The sequence below is a fragment of the Haliotis rubra genome, unplaced genomic scaffold (assembly GCF_003918875.1).
Source record: "Haliotis rubra isolate DU_JTF1 unplaced genomic scaffold, ASM391887v1 Scf109, whole genome shotgun sequence".
NCBI classification, from domain to species: Eukaryota; Metazoa; Mollusca; class Gastropoda; order Lepetellida; family Haliotidae; genus Haliotis; species Haliotis rubra.
Window position 1 is genome coordinate 2,198,079 of NW_025764992.1, and position 21,256 is coordinate 2,219,334.

Below are 21,256 nucleotides of genomic sequence, written 5' to 3' on the forward strand. Positions count from 1 at the left end.
CACACTTGTAATAAAAGGCAACTAACGGGATCGGGTGGTCAGGCTCGCTGACTTGGTTGACACATGTCATCATATCCCAATTGGGTAGATCAATGCTCGTGCTGTTGATTAGTGGATTGTCAGGTCCAGACTTGATTATTTACAGACCGCCGCCATATAGCTGGAATATTGCTGAGTGCAGCGTTAAACAACAAACCAAATGCATCCAGCTCATTCAACTCTGATTGTCGATATGGCTGCCACATTAAGTTTATTGAAAACCTTACTGAAATTTACTGTAGATTTTAGTGTTAAGTTTTTAGTTCTCTGTACTACTACTGTGCCGAAATATTTTGAATGTCAATGTAGATCGCAACTTTAAAAAACAAACAAACAAGTTTTGGATTGTCTTTGTTGCCATGTTTGACTACATATACAGGTGTACTTCATGTACTTTGGCACTAGATCTGTTTAATACCACGTTCTGGTTTCTATGTAGAAGCATGGGAAAAGATGCTGTAACGGAGACACAAAGCAGACTTCCATGATGAAACGTTAGTGGTGTCATAACAACATTTATGAGTGATTGAATAAATGTTTTAAAATGATGCAGTCAATGCTAAAAATCTTGCCAGCCTTTAAGAATGAGTCTGTGCCAGACTCACCTGTGGCTGAAAACGTGGAATCTTATCAGTCCTGTCATTGCAAGTCCGTATATGTATATATGTTAGGGCAGGTTTTAGATTGAAGGAAACAGGGTCAGGGCTATATGACCCAAAAGCCGTATTGTTATACCATTGGGAATCGATAAACATCAGGGTGCCATTGTACAAAGCAACCTTAGTACTATGCCTGTCTCAAGCCTATGTTGAAGTATGGGAGTTACGGTCACCTTAGCGCTAAGATCGCTTTGTACAACGACACCCATGTATGTATTCTAGTAGAGGTTTTTGTTTACACATCCTTAAATGTCATCTCGGTCGGTCAATGTACTCAGATGGAGAATTGTACTATAAAACTATTTTTTCTTTAAAAAACACACACAAAAAACAACCCACAAAGCAAAAAATACACAAAAACGCACTTCTTTCTCCCCGTCCCAAATTGATTGATTGTAGGATGTTTGGTCATCCTAGTAACCGCCCCGTCATGCCACGTCCCCAGCCTCTCAAAATGATTCTCGAGGAATGTAAAGAACCAAATATATTGGCTGATCATTCCAATGTGTTTGCGCATGAAACATTTATGAAAATCTGCACCATGCCGGATAGATCTATCTCAAGTGACATTTATTCTGGACTAAGTTTCAAAACATCAAGCTGAATGTGGTGAAAATATACTGGACAAAAATAGTTAGGGATATATGTACATTTTGAAATTATGAATAAGGATCTATGCATTCATTGACACACTGATAAAATATAAGTCATAAAAATACCAATATCCCTAACTTATTTTATCCAGTACATGTCTACCATTTCTTCCACCGAGTAGGAACGGAAAGACGGTCAAATTTGAGACACTGCAGGGGTTGGGTAGCCTAGTGGTTAAAGCATTGGCACGCAGACGATCCGGGTTCGATTCCCCACATGGGTACAATATGTGAAGCCCATTTCTGGTGCCCCCCGCAGTGATATTGCTGGAATATTGCTAAAAGCGGCGTAAAACCCAACTCACTCACTAGTAATGCTATCCTGATTTGGACTTAGAGTCAGCCAGGTGAAAAGCTGAAGGTCATATGACCCCTTATCCATAATTGTATGTGGCAGATGAACGTAATGTTTGAATAAAAAGTGGGTGCTGACTACAAACTGTCATGATTTTGTATTGCTACTTTACCCGGAAAACTTCACACGGAAAATCAAAATCAAATGATGATAGTTGTTCAGTAAGTTATTTTATTTTAGAGACGGACGTTATGAATCTTTTTTCCAGAGTTGGTCTGATGTTTCCATTACATTCTGCGTTGAAATGAATGTTTGATTTTGAACCGATTTGGAGTTAGATTGTGATTCATCGGTATCATTTTGACCCAAACAGACTTGTAACTGGTGTTAAACAAACTAAGAATTAAGAATACACAATGCCATTTGAAAAGTGGTCAAATGTAACATATGTTGTATTTGGGATAACACTTTCTCGGTAACGTACAGATTCTGGAACTTTTGTTAGTTGAATCTCGTCCGGGATTCGAACCCACACGTACTCTTAGACTCAGGCACCTAATCGCCAGCGTACTAATTCAGCCATCTAACCCAGTCGGACGAGTCTCAACCCAACAAAATTACCAGAATCTGTACTTGACCGAGAAAATCTAATCCCAAATACAACATGTCTTAAACAAAATCCTTGTTTCCCGGAGCCACTACTGCTGAAGGGGTCGTTGTCGGCACAGGTACTACAGATACGTACCCCAGATACTCGAGTGTATGTACCCTAAACAAAGTCAAAATAAAGAAACGTACCTGGTACCCTAAAAGGCGGACGAGTCCATATTCCGCAATCCCATAACCGAAACCGTATGTAGTTGTTCCCGTTCAACTGATTCCAAGTGGTATTCATGTGCATCGCGAAATATCCGTTACTGTGTATTCTCATTACTTACATAACGCAATCAAATGTACCTAATTAATACAACAGTATGACAGTTCCGGTCAAGAATACGACACAATGGGAATGGAATCGTCCTAGGGTACGTTTCTGTATTCTCATTATGGCCAAGGTACGTTTCTGTATATACAGAAACGTACCTGGGGTACATATCTGTAGTACCCGTGCCGACAACGACCCCTTCAGCGTCACTACTCGCATCGCGGCTAATAATAGTGACAGGAGCTGCAATCACGTGACCGAATGCAGATCACGTGACCCCAGTTCAGCTTGCTTCCTACTGTGGATGAATAGCACTGTAACCGATGTGAACAGGCTTCTAGTTTGCCGTTACGTAAACACAGTAATTACTGCGCGCAGAATATAGAATAATGAAATAAAATACTTGTTGTATTTTTACTTTCATATTTCAAGGCCGGGTTCTGTGGTGTAGTGGTTATCACGTCTGCTTTACACGCAGAAGGTCGCGAGTTCGAACCTCGCCAGAACCTCTTTTCTTTTTTTTTTACTCAAAATATTTTTATGTACAACGATGGTTTTATTTATTCTAAACAATAATTATGATATGTGTTAAACTTTGTTAGCCGAACAATTGGAACTTTGAACTATTTGTATATCAGGATCGGATGCAACCTCGTCCTCGGAAGCGTCAGCGCTCCATCCCCGGGAACCAGTCGAATATTTAAATATCCGCATCATTTGTCAGATCTATATATAGGCTTGGGTTTTCCCGAATTTTAGCGCAATTTACTTTGAATGTACACTTCGGTGACGTAACCAAATAATGCTCTCACTTGTTTGAATTTGCTCTCTTCAATTCAGCCGCTTTCCCTAGGACTTTATTTGTGCCGTGCGAAGTTCTTGAACGGATATAATCTTCCAAGCGAGTTTTCAACTCTATCTCTGCCAGAGTGAGAGTTTGACCCAGCTGAAACACATACATCGCTCCATAAGAATCGTATATTCTGACGTGGAGTTTGGGGAGACTCCGTATAGAGACCTAACAGCATGGCAAACGTTCAAGGTAATTTTGTAACGGTATTTTGGCTTCATTTCTGCATTCATATACATTTTGTTACATGTGTGAATGAGCTAACGATCAACTAATTTATAATGGCGTAATGCTAAACCAGCAGAAAGAAATGACAGTGTTAGTGATACGTTATTTTTTGTGGCTCCTATTTCCTTTGCACTTGCCCTGTCACTTTTTCTCCTCTATGACGGCAGTATTTAAATGATAATGTCTGGAGCTGGCAATCCAGCGATCGACATTACATGATAAGATGCATGGAACCCCGATACCGGCAATCGACTCTGTAAAGACAAATAACTATGAAGACCAATCCCCGCGGGTTTGGAAACATGTTTATGATATTTGTTATTTCAAAGCAATTTGTTTATGTGATTTAATTTGGTTGTGACATACTCATGTGTGTCTCCCTCCCTCTCCCCCTTATAATCATTCCCAAGGAGTGCGACAAGGCTGACCATTAAGCCCGTATATATTTTTTCATGTGTTGAAATGTGTATGATTATTTAACGGCTATGGTAAGGAAATATATGGCCTGGCAATTTTCACAAATATTAGTATTTTGGTATTATAATGAATAAACGTGTTATAACATGAATATGAAAATAAACATGATAAATCAGTCTGTTAAAAGGGCAATAAATCTTGAGTGTAAAAAAGTAGGTATTGAACATATAGTAGAGATTTATTTGATGATGTGGGAATTGATTTTAGTAAGGATGCATAGAATGCAGACAACAATATCAGATCCACAAGAATATATAATATTGTACCATGCCCTGGCGGCGGTCCCTTTGACCTTACCCGTGGCCTATGTAGCTGTTACTTCATTCTAAAATGAGAGCTCGTGTCTACATTATAATTTTTCATGGCCTGAGTAAAGTGTATAGTTTTGTTATAGGGACCAATTCAGGACAGCCATCGTCCAAATATTTAAAAAGTCCAAAACTATGTACTCAAGACATGTGAGCCTTTTTTGTAATATATATATGACGCTAAGCTGTATTTGTAATCACTACTGTATATCCTTATCACTACCGCATTGTAAATTGACTTGTCAGCCCGTTAATTATTGTATAAGACATTTATAACCTTCATTGGTAATCCCCCTTGGCCATGTCTGCTATCACATCAACTTGTCAAGGAAGTGCTATTGTTTTTCTCTCTGTCCATTGATGAGTCGTCGCCTGTCCATTGTTGTCAAAAACTGTATATATACTTAGTATGCTCACATCTAGACAGTGAAGGAGTACGAGTTCGGTATTTGGACTGTCTGTTAGGACGACCACGAGCAGGATATGCCGCTCGTAGGAAACGCCCTGGGGTTGAGCAGGTACTCCGCCGATTGAGTTTCCATAACCTCAGCAGCTTGCGAAAAAAATGTGTCTTCGATTGTATCAACCCATTCCAGTCTATTATTGTCAACTTCGTCAATTATTTGTGACCATGTAAGGTCACCGCGGCGGTGTGACACAGAATGATTTCAAATTCAAACATCCCGCGCTGATTTTGAAAACACGCAATGTGGGCATGGAACAAAGCAGTTACGCTATCCAATCACGCGAGCCCATCGTCTATCTGGACAAACCTCTCGTTTTTAGATAGCGTAACTACTGCATGCCATCGATTCAGCTGAGAAATATACAGAACAATATCAGAAGTGACGCCTCTTGAGGCCTAGGTCACGTCATAGGGTCCCCACGTGACCTTAGGCCCGTTCCCTTGGAAAATCCCGTGACGTCATAGCGTCCCCACGTGACCGAATATCATAGCGTCACCAGAAGACCCACACCTCCTTTACGTCATGAAATTTTACCAGTGACGTGATAGCGTCCTCACGTGAGCCCCACCCCTTTTCGTCATGGAAATTCAAACATACCGCGCTGATTTTGAAAACACGCAATGTGGGATGGTACAAAGCAGTGACGCTATCCAATCACGCGAGCCCATCGTCTATCTGGACAAACCTCTCGTTTTTAGATAGCGTAACTACTACATGCCATCGATTCAGCTGAGAAATATACAGAACAATATCAGAAGTGACGCCTCTTGAGGCCTAGGTCACGTCATAGCGTCCCCACGTGACCGGAGGCCCATTCCCTTGGAAAATCCCGTGACGTCATAGCGTCCCCACGTGACCGGAAACCCCACCCTTTAGCGTCACGGAAAATCCCGTGACGTCATACCGTCCCCACGTGACCGGAAAAATCATAGCGTCACCAGAAGCCCCACACCTCCTTTACGTCATGGAATTTTACCAGTGACGAGATAGCGTCCCCACGTGATCCCCACCCCGTTTCGTCATGGAAAATCCCGTCATGTCATAGCGTCCCCATATGATCGGAAGCCCTACACCCCCATTACGTCATGGAAAGTTACCAGTGATGTGATAGCGTCCCCACTTGAGCCCCACCCTTTTCGTGACGGAATTTTACCAGTGACGTGATAGCGTCCCAACGTGACCGCACACCCAACACATCCGGCATCCCCGATCATGGAATTTTACTCGTCACATCGTAGCGTCCCCGCGTGACCGGACGCCCCACCCATCCGTTATAGAATTTTACCCGTCCCCACGTGACCGGAAACATGTTTATGTTATTCACTATAATATTCTCTAACGTGAGAACATCACGGTTTCCATGCAAAAATGTAAATACCAGTTGAACTGTTTTTAAATTTGAAATTGTGTACCATTCAACTTACTCATCATTACACGTTCGACTTTTGAAATTGTTTACCATTCAGCTGACATATTTGTCGTTTCAACGGGTAAGTTTGCACGTTATTGTTTTAAATTGTTTAAATACAGGACTTATAATCGTGATTACACTATTAACCATTGTATCTGCCTCAAACGTTAACTCATCACCCTGCAAAATTATAAACCGTTGAATATTCTCGTCAATTAGGCTACTTCTACGTTTTTCCGTGCACATCTATGAGCACAGCAGTCGGGGTGAAATATGACATGTTAGCGTGTATTGACAAACAGTAAGAGTTCCCAGTTTTAGTACATGAGTGAATCAATTACCAATAATGTAAATACGATTGAAATGTCAGATGCGAGCTTCAGCATGGTATAACGGCGCATTCACAGCGCGTAATAATGAGGAGAATGCATTTCCTGCGAAATCGTGGGTTACAATACCAAAACAATACATGTTATGACTGACTGACTGCGTTTAGTTTTACACCGCTTTTAGCAATATTCCAGCAATATCACGGCGGGGGACACCAGAAATGGGCTTAACACATTGTGCCCATGTGGGGGAATCGAACCCGGGCGTTCGGCGTGACGAGCCAACGCTTTAACCACTAGGCTACCCCACCGCCCACATGTTATGACCTTAACGAAATGGATCGTAGGCATAGATTATATAGTTCGAAGAGACTGTCGGTGTCCCTTGATGTCCTTGAGATGTCCTCCAGAATAGTCCTACCTCCAGAATCCATGAAAAACACATTGTAAATTCCACATAAAATCCGACGTATATTAAGATTATACTATAACCCCATGCTTTTGTGATTAAATGGATTGATTAACCAACAATTCAGCATTGTATTAAATATAAGCGTCTATCAAACAGATCTCAAAACATATTGTCCGACCATCACTTATATATTCTATACTGTAAAAGGCGCACTGCTTCCGCTCCAAATTGGTCACAGTATCAATAGCCGACAACTCTCTCCGTTGTTCATCACATCAACTTCTAAATGCCACTCAAATAAGCGTACGGTTCTGTTTTGAATGCGTAAAGTAAGCTTTTATAATATCACTAGTCCATTTCTATACCTAACAGTGTTATAAGGCTATTTATGCAACATTTGTTGTATATTTGTTCACTCGCACGAGTGAGGGCATATAGATGTCTTAATTAGTGTCGGGCGACTCAGGCCTAATTCAACGTTCCTCCGCCACATCCGCCACATTCACAAGGCTTGCTGTAGCCATGGATTGCCACGCTGGGTCACCTGGTATTGTTTCTACACTGACTGGTGTGGTATACGCCATTTCCCCCTCTATGACATGCCAGATAAGCGCACCACATTACGACTTTGTCACGATAAAAACTGATTAGTGCATTTATTATGCGCTATTGTTCATCCCATGCAGTTTCTCAAATCGCCGCCTACAACACGTCATTATTACCCTGATAGCGTGATATACGATATATGCCGTGGTATAGTGCTAGTCGATAAATCTAGTTTTTCGTACTTCCATCAAGAGGGGGTGAGGTATTCGTTTATCACTTGGTTTTTCCTTGTCAGTTCACATCCATTTGTCAGGCGAGTTGTGTTAAACATCAGCGTTTGAATTTCCTAGGCATAATCGTTTATCGTTCAAATTGACGTTATTTTTATAGTTTATTGTTTCACCCGTTCAGTGTATACTTTTTAAAAAACTAGGATCAACATTCACAAAATGAAACTTAACATAAAGAAATCGTTTGTTGCACAATTGAATGGGTGTTGGTTTCCAGTCTGTCAATCAAAACTGGCGTATGCGTCAAATTTGGCCAATCAGCAGGCCGGGCGCGCTGTGTGGATTTGTCGGACTTATTTCAGGGGTCAAACGATGCCTCCGAAGCGATGTGCTTCGAATTATGCCATTTACACTCGCTATATTTATTACATATTGCTGCGATTTGATGTGTACCTTTAACAAACCATTACGGTCAAGACAACAAAAATGGAGGCGGATCAAGAAACGCGATAGGCCTAACGGTCAGTTAAATGTCTGCACCATTGTTCAGGAAACCTACGTCTGCCTGCTGATGAGAATTGTGAATGTTATTTAAAGAGGCAAGTTATACGTATGTGATTTTTTATATATTTTAGCTGGCAGATTACAACTGGCGAGTGAAAATGAGTTACATTCCCGATGAAAAAGCGTCTCGACTAGCTGCTGAGACTGTAGGAAGCGTAATTTCTTTCGAATCAATTAATCTATCTGGCAATTATTCACCTCCGTCACAGATATTAGCAGGGGAAGGATAACTGAATTTTGTTGTTTGGGTTTATAATTTTTTTAAACTCGTGAACACAACCACATGTTCATGTTGCAGATCGTTTCGGTATCTATAAAAAGATTATCAACACTGCACGTGGCGCCTTTACTTATCCGTTGGCGTTGTTCAAATTTAGTTCAATAATCTGAAAACATGGGTTTCCATCTTTTTTAATGAATTAAGAGAATGGTAAATAAAAGCAGAAAATATTTCCTGTCTACTACTTCATGCACCTTATTTGTCTGTACAATTAATGTAAACAAATCAATCACAGCATAACCTATTTGATCTTATTTGGAAATCTGGAAAGGTAATTGGGCTTGTAAACAATATGTTTCCATGGACCCATCTTCCAGAAATAGGAAACATGTGATGCAAAATTTTGGAACAGAGAATCCACAGTTATCCGAACAATTAACTAGCATTGAAATAGAATGTTACACAAAATACAAATGTAGTCGAAAGTTGATTCAAAATTTGGTAAAAGTCATAACAAAGGTTTAGGAAAACAGACATGAAAAAAATGCCCTGAAGCGTTCACCTCCTACAAACCAGTGTGCAATTTAATATGAAACAAACTTTGAACAATTTGTTCAAATCCACCATCTTAATAAACACTACTAGCTAGCTTTGGCTCAGTCTTCAAATATTAGTAACCTCCTAAAACACTTATGATTTATCAGAATAATTGCATCAAATATGGGTTAAATATATGTTTCAATCTTTATTCCGTTACATGAAAAAATCACCTGAGATTTTTGTAAGTTATTCTGTTCCAGGACTGGATAATACCTGACCAGGGTTTTGACCAAAACGTAGCCTTTGCTTTTTCAAATTTTCTGGATGTTGAAATAACTTTAGTGAGTTATGATACTAGCAATCACTTTCAGAAATATCTTATTACTAAATGTAGTATTTAAAAAAACATCTAAAAGCAGGAGCCAAGAAACTAAGTTAATACCAAGTGAATGTCCTGCCATGATATGTATGGTGTTTGTTTGCCTAGTTCTGCCTTAAAATCTAAAAAATCTGATATGTCAATCAATTGAATAATTATTTATTATTGATTAGATTAATATTAATTTTATTACCCTTCCTCGTTTACTAAAACAGCAAGATTCTTAAAACATACCTTGCTATCATTTCCAGTGAATTAATCAAAATTAAAGTTGTAATATTTCTCCTAAAATGTACCATTATATGTGAATAATTTATGTGGTAACAAAACTTCAAATAATGTTCTCGTAATTAAGATATACACTTTATTTCCTCCGTCCAATATTCCAGAAAGTCACTATTCTTCTCACATAGTTTTCGTATTCGATCAACGTGGAGGAAGGTAATTCAGTTCAAAGTCCCATGCTACTCTTTATATAAAAATCTGAAATATTTAAAAGCATGGTTTTATAGGCACTCATATGAACTAATTTTGATACTTGGATATTGCATGATGCTGGCACTGACAATATTTCCGTTTGAATAAAAAATATTACTCCTCGAATATTTTGCTCTGTTAACAAGATACTGTAGGCCTTCAGAGTGTGCTTATGAAACTTAAAACATCCTACATCCTACAATGTGTGACAAATTGAAGAATATCTAAGAGCGAAGGGGACAATATCCGCCACATTGTTCTTTCATGTAACAAGTTTTGCTATTTCGGTTGACCCTAACCGAAATGAAGATTTGTTTACATTGTGTCACGGCTTTCTCGCCTGTTACATTTTGAGCTTTATGGCGTACCAACTCAATGCCTAGTAGTGACTAAAAACGTTAAACAAAACAATTTTGTAGTTACAAGAATTGTCCGTGTTTATAACACTTTGCAAAGTCTTAAACTGCTATTTGTTGTCATCAATTGGTAATGATTTTGGTGATATTTATATTCTTTGCACCTTATTTTACACTAGTAGTTAGCAGTTAAACGTCTCTGATGAAAAAACAATAGATCTACATTTGTATTTTGTGTAACATTCTATTTTAATGCTAGTTAATTGTTCGGATAACTGTGGATCCTCTGTTCCAAGATTTTGCATCACATGTTTCCTATTTCTGGAAGATGGCTCAGCTAGTGTACAGGTGCAGACTGTATCTTGGATTTTTTGTGTGTTCTGGTACTGTGACATACCTGTACATAAACGCTGGCAGTTCATGAAGTCCAGTATTGTGGAAGTTTGTATGTAAATTAGGATTCAATAACAAAGTACATATAGAAAAGTAAAATGGAAATGATTAAAAATGATTTCCTTATATTCAGTGTCAGTTTATCATGGTGTACAGATTTTGAAGAGAGAACTTTACTGGAGAATTGCTACAGATCAGCTGTTGAATATTTGCTTCTGGGTATGTCCAGATCTAGATACATCCATGGAAACATACTGTTTACAAGCCCAATTACTTTTCCAGATTTCCAAATGTGATTGATTTGTTTACATATATTATATACAGACAAATAAAGTGCATGAAGTAGTACACGGAAAATATTTTCTGCTTTTTATTTACAATTCTCTTAATTCATTAAAAGATGGAAACCCATGTTTTCAGATTATTGAACAAAATTTGAACAACGCCAACGGATAAGTAAAGGCGCCACGCGCAGTGTTGATAATCTATTTATAGATACCAAAACGATCTGCAACATGGACATGTGGGTTGTGTTCACGAGTTTTATGAAAATTATAAACTCAAACAACAAAATTTCAGTTACCCTTCCCCTGCTAATATCTGTGACGGAGGTGAATTGCCAGATAGATTAATTGATTCGAAAGAAATTACGCTTCCTACAGTCTCAGCAGCTAGTCGAGACGCTTTTTCATCGGGCATGTAACTCATTTTCACTCGCCAGTTGTAATCTGCCAGCTAAAATATATCAAAAATCACATACGTATAACTTGCCTCTTTAAATAACATTCACAAACGACGGATACCAAAGTATCACAAGCAGAATTCATCAACAACGTTCGCAATCACGTAACGTTTCGCCGGCGGTGACGCCATTGTGATTTGCCAGTGGTTGTCCCCTCTAACGTCAAAAACGAAGTGGGCGGGGCTTATCGGCCGGGATTGGATCGGTCTATTGGGTATCTAGTGTCAGCATCGAGATAGGTGTACATTAACATGAACCTAACAGTCATTACGTTTTTCGCTTATGTCAATGTATGAGCTTTTACAGAATTACGAGCACATAAACCGCCACGTGAAAACAACTTTTCATTCTTGAAGTGTAGTGTACACATTAAGCGCGACAACACAAATCTGCAGACATTCTGTCATAAATACACAATTCTTATTTACGAAGTGAATGTGTATAGACAACTGAATGGGTATTGTGTTTCAGCACATCATCTTACGAGGCGCGTGCTGTTGAACGACTTAACGGTTAAGTCAAATAATTCATGAACAGGCTATCCACTTTTGTCAGTTGTACAACGAACAATTCTCTAATATATACTGTAATTTCTCATCCCAAGTCTGTATTCAACTCACGCGTACGTAAATACATTTGTCTTGCTGTTCCTAAGTCAGCCATCTTATTTCCGTTTTCATGTCGTTTGTGACATCTCTTAACGATTCGTCATCATCATCATCATCATCATCATCATCATCATCATCATCATCGATTTCAGGACATCGTTTATGGTGTAAATGTCTTTGTAAGTTGTGGTTGTTGCTAAACACTTGACCACCGTAGTGGCAGTCCACCAGAGGACGTGGTGTGTTCACAGTGGAAAAGTTGTCTTCATCCCACTTCCTTTTGAGTCCTACTTGGGGTATCCCAGGTGGACCCCCGACGACTTTTCAGGACACCATTTTCTTCTGTGTTTTTGGAAATCGTGCATGTCTTGAAACACGAGTCCACAGTCATCGCAAGATGGCATTGTTGGGAGATTTCTTCACACGTCTGCTCACTCTGAAAGTCTAACTCGGAATGATCTGTCCTGGTTTGGAGGTCTCCTTTTAAACTGAATGCATTGGAACAAATGTCGCAAACGTGAAGCTGTTTCCGGTTTTAGATCTACCAACAAGTATCCATAAGGTTTCTGGGTCGCCCTTTGAAACGGGTCCATGAAATATTTATAATTTTCAGGATACATTTGCCCCGCCAAAGTCATGATGGGTTGCTTTTCGATAGGGTTGTGGAACAGAAGTAGATAATGACAGTTTCTTCTTTGAGTAGGGTCCTTGCAGTAATACAAGTTCTGATTCAAGGCGATCACAGAGAAATTACGATGATCACTTCCTTCGGTAAAAAGATCTGTAAGGTGTGGATCTTTGTGGAGGTGGAGGTTGAGGTTGATGTGGATGTGGTGGAGGTGGTTGCTACGTTCATCTGTGTTGATTGCTGAGATGTCTGAGCATGGCATCCCTTCTCGAAAAGGTGAGGTGAGGTGAAATTGGGTTTAACGTCGTGCTTGAGAATATTTCGCTCATATGACGACGTGCATGCGTGTGTATGTGTATGTGCGGCTGCTTGTACTAGCCCAGAATAAAGCTGGTTTTATAGTGCTAGCCCACTGAGATAACATGCCGCAGTGAAGCATGAATACCCCACTCAGACACATTATACTGCCTCCGAGCCAACCAGTCCTTGTTGTACCCATTAATGCCGAGCGCCAGGCAGGGACCAACAAGTATCATATTTTAACGTCTATTGGTATGACGCGGTCGGGGATCAAACCCTCGACCTTCCGCTCTCCGGGCGGACGCTCTAACCACTACACCATGGAGGCGGGCCCCCTTCTCGAAAAAGTGTGAAGGCACACGGGACACCTTGACTGTATGATGGTCCTAGTTTAAATGGCACTGAACCTGTCTACGAACTGTTTTTATCTAAAACATATTTGTCTTCCGTTTCTTTGTGCGACTCTGAGAAGGAAATGATTTTTCTAGCTTTAGATCCCGCTTTCTTCTGCCACTGAATAAGAGCCTTGGCCTGTTCCAGCGCTTGTTGAGTAGGGAAAATTAATCTTAGGTTCTTCATCCTGTTTGTCACATGTGGCCTTCAACTCTTCTTTTGCCATTCGTGATGGTACAACTGTGCACACTCTGCATGAATGCTCTTTGGCCTCCTTTCATGACATCAAAATTGGGTCCAAGTTTTCCTTCGGCTTGTAATGTGTAATACCTAATCATTTTGTGTGTGTCCGGGATTTAAAGTTTATATTTTTGTGACATGATTACAAGCAGAACAGATTTAAGTGTCGCTGTCACTGGGCCAGAACTACATGAAGCCAGTGGGCCCGAGTGGTCCTTTATAGAGATATATTAATTGACCTTCAACTTTCACGGCTTGGTATAATTTGTGGGGTCCAGCCTAAATACCAGCATGTTTGGCATCGTTGTGTTGGATATACTCTTCCCACGGAGCCATCTCCATCTGAAATGGGTCATGTATGTAACTGAAACAACTCACACTTAATGTCATAATACATAAATTTTATTCGGGTTAAAAAAATGCAATGTACAATATATAATAACAACCTTTCACGGACAAACATTGATGTTTTTCCCAACAAGTTTTCTCCCGGCCATTTTCAGGGTTTGGCAGTATCAGAATGGGATACAACAATGCCTGTTCCTCATCTTTTATCAAAGGGGCTAGCTTTAGCTAATGGCTTAGGATAGGACTCAATCAATACACGTTTCAACTCATTGTTTCGGAAAATTTCGCCATTTACGCCTTAGTCATAACATTTAGACTGACAGTGTCCCACACTTTCTACTTAAAGCCTTTCACACATCTCCCAAGACGTTTTTATTTGGCTGGAACAGTTTCTTTGAGAATGCGCTCTGCACCGTCCAAATCTCTAAAGTACATTGCTGTAGAGTACGTATAACACTGTTCAACACAATTAGATGTAACACCGTCCAAGGTAAACACAGATGGATGAAAGTTGCTGAACAGGGATTTAATTCCATAGAAGAATAGTCAAGGATTCCACATGTCATATCCACAATCCCTCGCTTGGTAGGTAGGACTTTCCACTCGGGTACCAGCCATATTTTCTAATGTGAATGCTCAGTACATCATCCCATGTCTTTGCCGTTACAAAGACGTCGTCCTCCAGATGTAGATAACAACGGGGATCCTGTAACTGTCAACTGCTTGTCAGTAGGATCTGGAGTGTCAAGAACCAACAGTTTCATGGCCTCTGTCTCTCCGCATTCCTTCAAAGCTTTACAGAAGAGGGCGTAAGCTGCGGGCCCTCTGTCTAGGTAATGTAAAAGTTGTCTGACACGGTCAAAGGAGTTTCGAGGTTTTTCGATAATTTCAGCCTTCATTAAATACGTTAGGACTTTAAACTGTACCAGTTTGTCGACCACTTCTACACGTTGTATAACTACCACAAGACCAGAGCGATTCTCCCTTAGCATATCACGATGAACTGCTTCCATTTTCTGTCAAGGTACACAGCCAACAGAACCAGTAAAGTCAAGAGCATAAGACCCGTGCTTTCTCTATCAATCACTGTTTGGAGACCTTTTATTGCCTGAGTCTAAAAATAGTAATTTGAGTCAGTCTAAATACATCCTGTTACTAGGGGGCTATTCTAAAATAGACTCAAACACGAGACCAGGGGTTGATGACGTCATGGAATTGTCCAAATGTATACCTCATCACGGTATGATCTTGCCCTTATCACGTGTGGGAGTTTTCGGTCACGTGAGGACGCTATGGCGTCATACGTCCGGTATTTGACGTCATGGGATTTTCCAAATGTATGCCAGTTCCCACGGATGATTTTATCCGTGATCAGGTCGCAGAGTTTCCGTGTACCAAGAGACATATTGCATTCACGAGGTCTTCGCAATGTTCGCAGTTGTGAGGTGGACATTCTCGCCAAATGGTGAATACTGATTCCCTTTTATCGCCTAAGCAGCTCAGTACTGTGTTTCGATTGATCATAACCTTGCTCATTGAGTCCACATTGAACTGCACATTTGCCTTGATTCCGGTCGTTTTCAGTGTTAAAACATAAAAAATGTTGACTTGACCGTTGGCACAGACTTCTTCGCCACATATCTCGGAGCAAAATCGATTGTTCCACAGTAAATCCTGAAAATTTTGAAAACAAATATAAGCCAATGTCACATAAATATGCGAAAAATGCCCGTAAAATTTAAATCATGGCATGAAGAAATGATTAAAGGATTATAGTCCTTTTGGCTCAAAATGCTAAACTGCTAAACATATAATTCTCAATGAAACACTGATCATAATCAAAACATCAGACCAGCTCTGTGATTTTTGCAGAATATGTCCTCAAAATAAAAAGTTGTTTAACAAACTATTATTAAAATTTTGACACAGTTCACTATTTGTTACGAGGGAGGGGTGCAAAGAGGAACAGCTAGGTGTACGCGGACTATACCAGTTTTAATGTCACTTCTTAAGATTTAAAAATAATACATAAAATCATTCGGTGTTGTTTGTATGTAAAGATATATATTATAAGCATGACAGGCGCGGCGCTGTTGACTTTATGAACTATTACATGTTTTTACTGTCCCAAAAATAATGACATTTTGGAAGCATTCATAAACTGACAACAATAAAGCTGTTGTAATCCATTACCACAGGGCTGGAGCGTCATGTTATCAATGTAATGTAGCACAGATTCAGCCAGTCTTTGAGACATCTAAAACATCACCATGTTATACTCTCATACAAATCTTGAAAAAGCAACGGTAAATTCAAGGGTGTAATAAGTTGCTAATACCTTATACTTTTGACTTTTGTACCGGATTAATCACGCCCCATTACCAATAGTTAAGACATCTGAGTTGCGCTATCGGATTTGGCTTCATGCAGCATTTATGATGAGTAATGATTAAAGTTTAGAGTTTGACCTGTTTAATTTAATGAATCATATAACACAACTGGCCTTATACCTTGTACTCATGAACTCATGAAGATCAGGGTTAGAAATGATCTTCAGTAACACATGGTTGTCGTTACAGGCGACTAACGGGATCAGGTGGTCAGGCTCGCTGACTTGGTTGACACATGCCATCGTATCTCATTTGTGTAGGTCGATGCTGATGCTGTTGATCACTGGATTGTCTGGTCCAGATTAGATTATTTACAGACAACCGCCATATAGTTGGAATATTGCCGAGTGCGGCGTAAAACAACAAACCGAACCAAAACATTACATACATTCTAATTAAAGTAATTTTATTATGCAGTATGTCCACTTGTTTTAACTGCAGCAAAAAATGATAATACACACGTATCCTAATGGTTTGAACATAATGGGTCACTGGTTCCACCCATTCCAAAATACAGCTAACTCCGTCTTGTAATTTCAGAGAATGTACTTAAAGAAAAATACACTACATTCATTTTTCAACAGAAATAACTGGGCAATGGCCGTTTCAGCACAACGGTTGTGGCGGCCATGTTGAAAAAATCTTATTGGAATCTCTTAACAAATTCATTATTTGTGGGAACTGAAAGGTCACATGCAACGTAAAACACAACTTTGCAGATCCTGGCTAATTTTATGAAAAGTATTGAAAATCAAAATGAAATTGTAGTTTTGGTAAGTAAGATATGGTTTCTGTCTTGAAAAAGCCCCCTTCCAGGCGCGCCCCTTACATATTATGAACAGTAGATAACCGATTTAATCAAAATGAAATTATTTATATAATTTCATTTGTCTATTTCACCCACACGTTCTTCTTACCAAGTCACTTTCTCAGTTCGATACTTAAAAGCCATGTCATTATTTAGCTTTGACCGAATTTCTAACTGTGATATAGATATGTCGTTGTCACAGACAAAACTCAATGTCTGTTTTATTGACACCTATGTGTCTGCCTGTTTGCTAATGACAATTTTCAATACACGACTTCGATCACTGACCACATGCAATTTGAACTTAACACCTATCAGCCTATACACCATAAACAAAACGCATTGATTTATGGCCCGAGTTCGGTCTCTGTCACATTATGTAATTACACAGACAGGCAGGTGTGATACTTGTACAAATTACATGTTATGATGTCTGTTGATTGCAAACTGTTACACACAAAAAATGAGCATGTATTTACAAAACCCAACATCTCTATATACACACACAATGAGCCGTGAGGGCATCTGCAAATGAACCAGCCGTTACATTTGAGTGCACACCCACCCGCTCTGACTGGGTTCGGTATCCCGGCTGCATCGTTTCTTGGGAAATAAACCCAAGTACAAAATATTGCACTTTTGATTTGCGACTGTACGCTGATAATTTTGTATATATGTTTTTTCATAATCAACAATGTATATTATATGTCATGAATAAGTGATAATTGTGTTTTAATTATGTTTGATTTTTTTGGTTGCATGTGACCTTGAAGTATCAGCTTCATTGGTCCATATAATGGCTCGAAATGGCATGTTTACAGCGACCAGAGCACATTTAGAGAGAATTTATGAGCTTGTTAAACGTGCAACAGTCACACCAAGGCCACATATACGATATCACCCCTAAACACGAAACTACTTTCTACATATACACGACACGGTTGGGTAGCTTAGTGGTTAAAGCGTTCGCTCGTCACGGGTTGGATTCCCTACATGGGTACAATGTGTGAAGCCCATTTCTGGTGTCCCCCGCCGTGATATTGCTGGAATATTGCTAAAAGCGGCGTAAAACAATACTCGCTCACTCACTCACTCCATATACACCATATACTCCATTACAGTTTAGGCGGGTAGGCGCAGTAGTTGGAACAGTGAAACAAATGCACGTGCGGTACACGAAGAGCGTTAACTTAGACCAACCCTGCTCGACCTCGGTGTTTCATTTAATGTGCATACCCCTTGTAATACAAACCAATAATAGCGATTGAAACTATGATCGTTTGTTAAATAACTTTTATCCTAAGTTGAATAAAATTCTGAGATTTAAATTTTCATTTGGCAAGGTAAAATTATGAGGATTCGCAATCCTAATTTCACTTTATTCGATCTACATTTTTGCATAAAGTGAAATTCATCGGTACGTTGTCACTGCAAACAGACTATAGTCAAGGGGAATTGGAACTCGTCTTCGGAAAACAGTGGCCATTTTGAATTTTTGGCTGTTACATTTAATGGTCCTTATGGTAACTTCAAGGCGACCAACTATTCAAAATTCTCCTCCTTTATCATCTGAAATATTACACAATGCAGTTTTTTCGAAGGGTGCCATAGGGCACGGGACAGATAATTTAAGTGTGCTTTTGTGAAAATTAGTTATACATCACAACGTTTACGTCATTTCAATTTATTGTTCAATAACCACCATGTGAGCCTGTACACGTGAGAGTTGGATTTCCTGAACACTATCAAGAATAGCTCAGCCTCGTTTGAATCATAAACTAACCCACAAACTATGCTATCATTCAAAACGTTATTTCCTGTTATGCGCACTGGCATTCAAAATGGTCACGGCCATGTTAAGCCATGATATTGTGATTGCCAGAGAAACAGTTTGATTGGGTGCAAAAATAGGTTTTCAATCATTTCAGTTGGTCAATTTTACGGCCTTTTCCATTACATGAATCACGTTGTGTAGTAGGAATATAATTTAAGACGTGCCGCCATGACACAGTGACAGTATGTCATCCATGACATTTCAATATTGACTGTGACAGGGCACGAAAGTCAGGCACTATTTTAATCCCTATTTTCTGTACCACAATGTCGTGATATCTCCATGGGGAGAAGTATCGTGTCTGAGAAAAATTCCTTTATCATTGCAGACTACCTCCAGAAGCTGCTGAAGAAGGCGAATGAACACTGTGCTTGCGGAGACTCGGAGACTGTTTCGGACCTTTACCGCAACAAACCATCAGCTTACTTTGATAATATCCAGACCAACAGGGCCAACCTCATGGAGAAGTATTTAAAAGACAAAGGAGGGGACCCGCGTTGTCCAATAAACGGAAGACTCGAAGGTCTGTTTTTTGGAGTGACCTTACGTGATGGTGCTCTGCCATCTTGGTCACCTTTTGGGGACACTAGAGTAATTTTACCTCTGTCGTCAGTCTTTGATGACTCGGCCAAGTTGTATTTCGCAGACTTCTTCTGTATGCCTGGAGGTGCTGACACTCATTATGTAGTCTTGGTGATCACAAAGGATGGCTCGGTGTCCGACCGTTTCTGTGAGCAGGAGCTGATCAAACTGGATCCTTACAACAACAGGTTCCTTTCCAGGCATGGAGACAGATACCAGACACTTTCCCGACAGCAACTGTGGGTAGAAGTGTTCTACACAGAGCATGTGGACATATCGAGTTTAGTGCTTACTCGAACGGGTGTGCTGGGCATAGGCCATAGCTTAGGAGGAATACCGAAAGATCCAAGATGTCGCGTGTGTAATGTTGAGCCCAAGACACGGAATGTTGACTTGAATGGACTTGGTGCCACACGTGATTTGATGATACCTGAACATCAGGGATGTCAGACACAGATGTCAAGGAGTACCGGTCACGGAGAGGGGAATGTCTGGCAGATGGGGGCCAATCAGATGGATTTCGGTTATGGAGCAGCACGTCTTTGGGGGATGGGCTATGGAGGATCGAATCACAGGTTGATTTCTTATGAAGGATCAAATCGCAGAGGAATGGGCTATAGAAGACCGATTCACAGGGCGATGGGCTATAGAGGACCTATTCACAGGGAGATGGGTTATAGAGGACCGAATAACAGGGAGATGGGTTATGGAACATCGAATCACAGGGATGTTGGTTATGGAGGACCGATTGACAGGGAGATGAGTTATAGAGGACCGAATAACAGGGAGATGGATTATGGAACATCGAATCACAGGGATGTTGGTTATAGAGGAACTATTCACAGGAGATGGGTTATAGAGGACCGAATAACAGGGAGATGGATTATGGAACATCGAATCACAGGGATGTTGGTTATGGAGGACCGATTGACAGGGAGATGAGTTATGGAGGACCGAGTCACAGGGGATGGGTTATAGAGGGACAGATTAAGAACAGATAGACATTGAGATCAGAATTAAGATCAAATGATGATACACTATGAGGTGGGTAGTTAAGTTCTAATTACAATCAACTGTTAGTTCAATTTTAGGTACTTCTGTTGTAGATTACTGCTTTGTGTCTTATGAAGCTCTAGATTATTAATGTATTTGAAGTTTAAGGGCTTGACTGTTAGTTAAAAAATCAGGATGTGTTGGCCATTGATGGACACTATCTTTGTGTATAGTATCCTATCAAATATATCAGACAGGAAAAGAACAGGATGGGATACGTAATAAACGTTTGGAATGTTATGAATGTGTTTATTGTGTTTTGACCTTGTGTTATCTAGACGGAGGACAGACCGAAGTGTTCTTTATTTGGTGCCCATACATATACATAATAGTCAAGGATTGATTGATTGATTGATTAAGTATGGTTTTACGCCGCTTTTAGCAATATTCCAGCAATTTCACGGCGGGGGACACCAGAAATGGGTTTCACACATTTTCCCATGTGGGGAATCGAACCCGGGTCTTCGGCGTGACGATCGAACGCTTTAACCACCAGGCTACCCCACCGCCCCCAAAGATTGAAGGATATCTTGACAGTATCTTACACAATGAAAATGTCATATTATAAGATT

The 21,256-nt window shown here is 40.0% G+C and overlaps 1 protein-coding gene and 1 non-coding gene across 4 annotated transcripts; both read left to right on the forward strand.

Annotated features, from left to right (window-relative positions):
- Window positions 1-3,007: 3,007 nt before the first annotated feature.
- Window positions 3,008-3,080, forward strand: Trnav-uac. The gene has a single exon. It is a non-coding gene; the product is annotated as a tRNA-Val (tRNA).
- A 273-nt stretch (window positions 3,081-3,353) lies between these two features.
- Window positions 3,354-20,924, forward strand: LOC124282898 (phytanoyl-CoA hydroxylase-interacting protein-like). 3 transcript variants are annotated; one of them, XM_046718950.1, is made up of 3 exons: window positions 3,354-3,613; window positions 19,378-20,395; window positions 20,426-20,924. In XM_046718950.1, exons 1-3 carry the CDS (start codon window positions 3,598-3,600, stop codon window positions 20,571-20,573), a joined length of 1,182 nt encoding a protein of 393 aa, XP_046574906.1. In that variant the 5' UTR covers window positions 3,354-3,597; the 3' UTR covers window positions 20,574-20,924. The 3 variants fall into 3 exon arrangements, with proteins under 3 accessions (XP_046574906.1, XP_046574915.1, XP_046574898.1); XM_046718959.1 differs by having other exon boundaries at window positions 20,515-20,924; XM_046718942.1 differs by having other exon boundaries at window positions 19,378-20,924.
- Window positions 20,925-21,256: the final 332 nt, after the last annotated feature.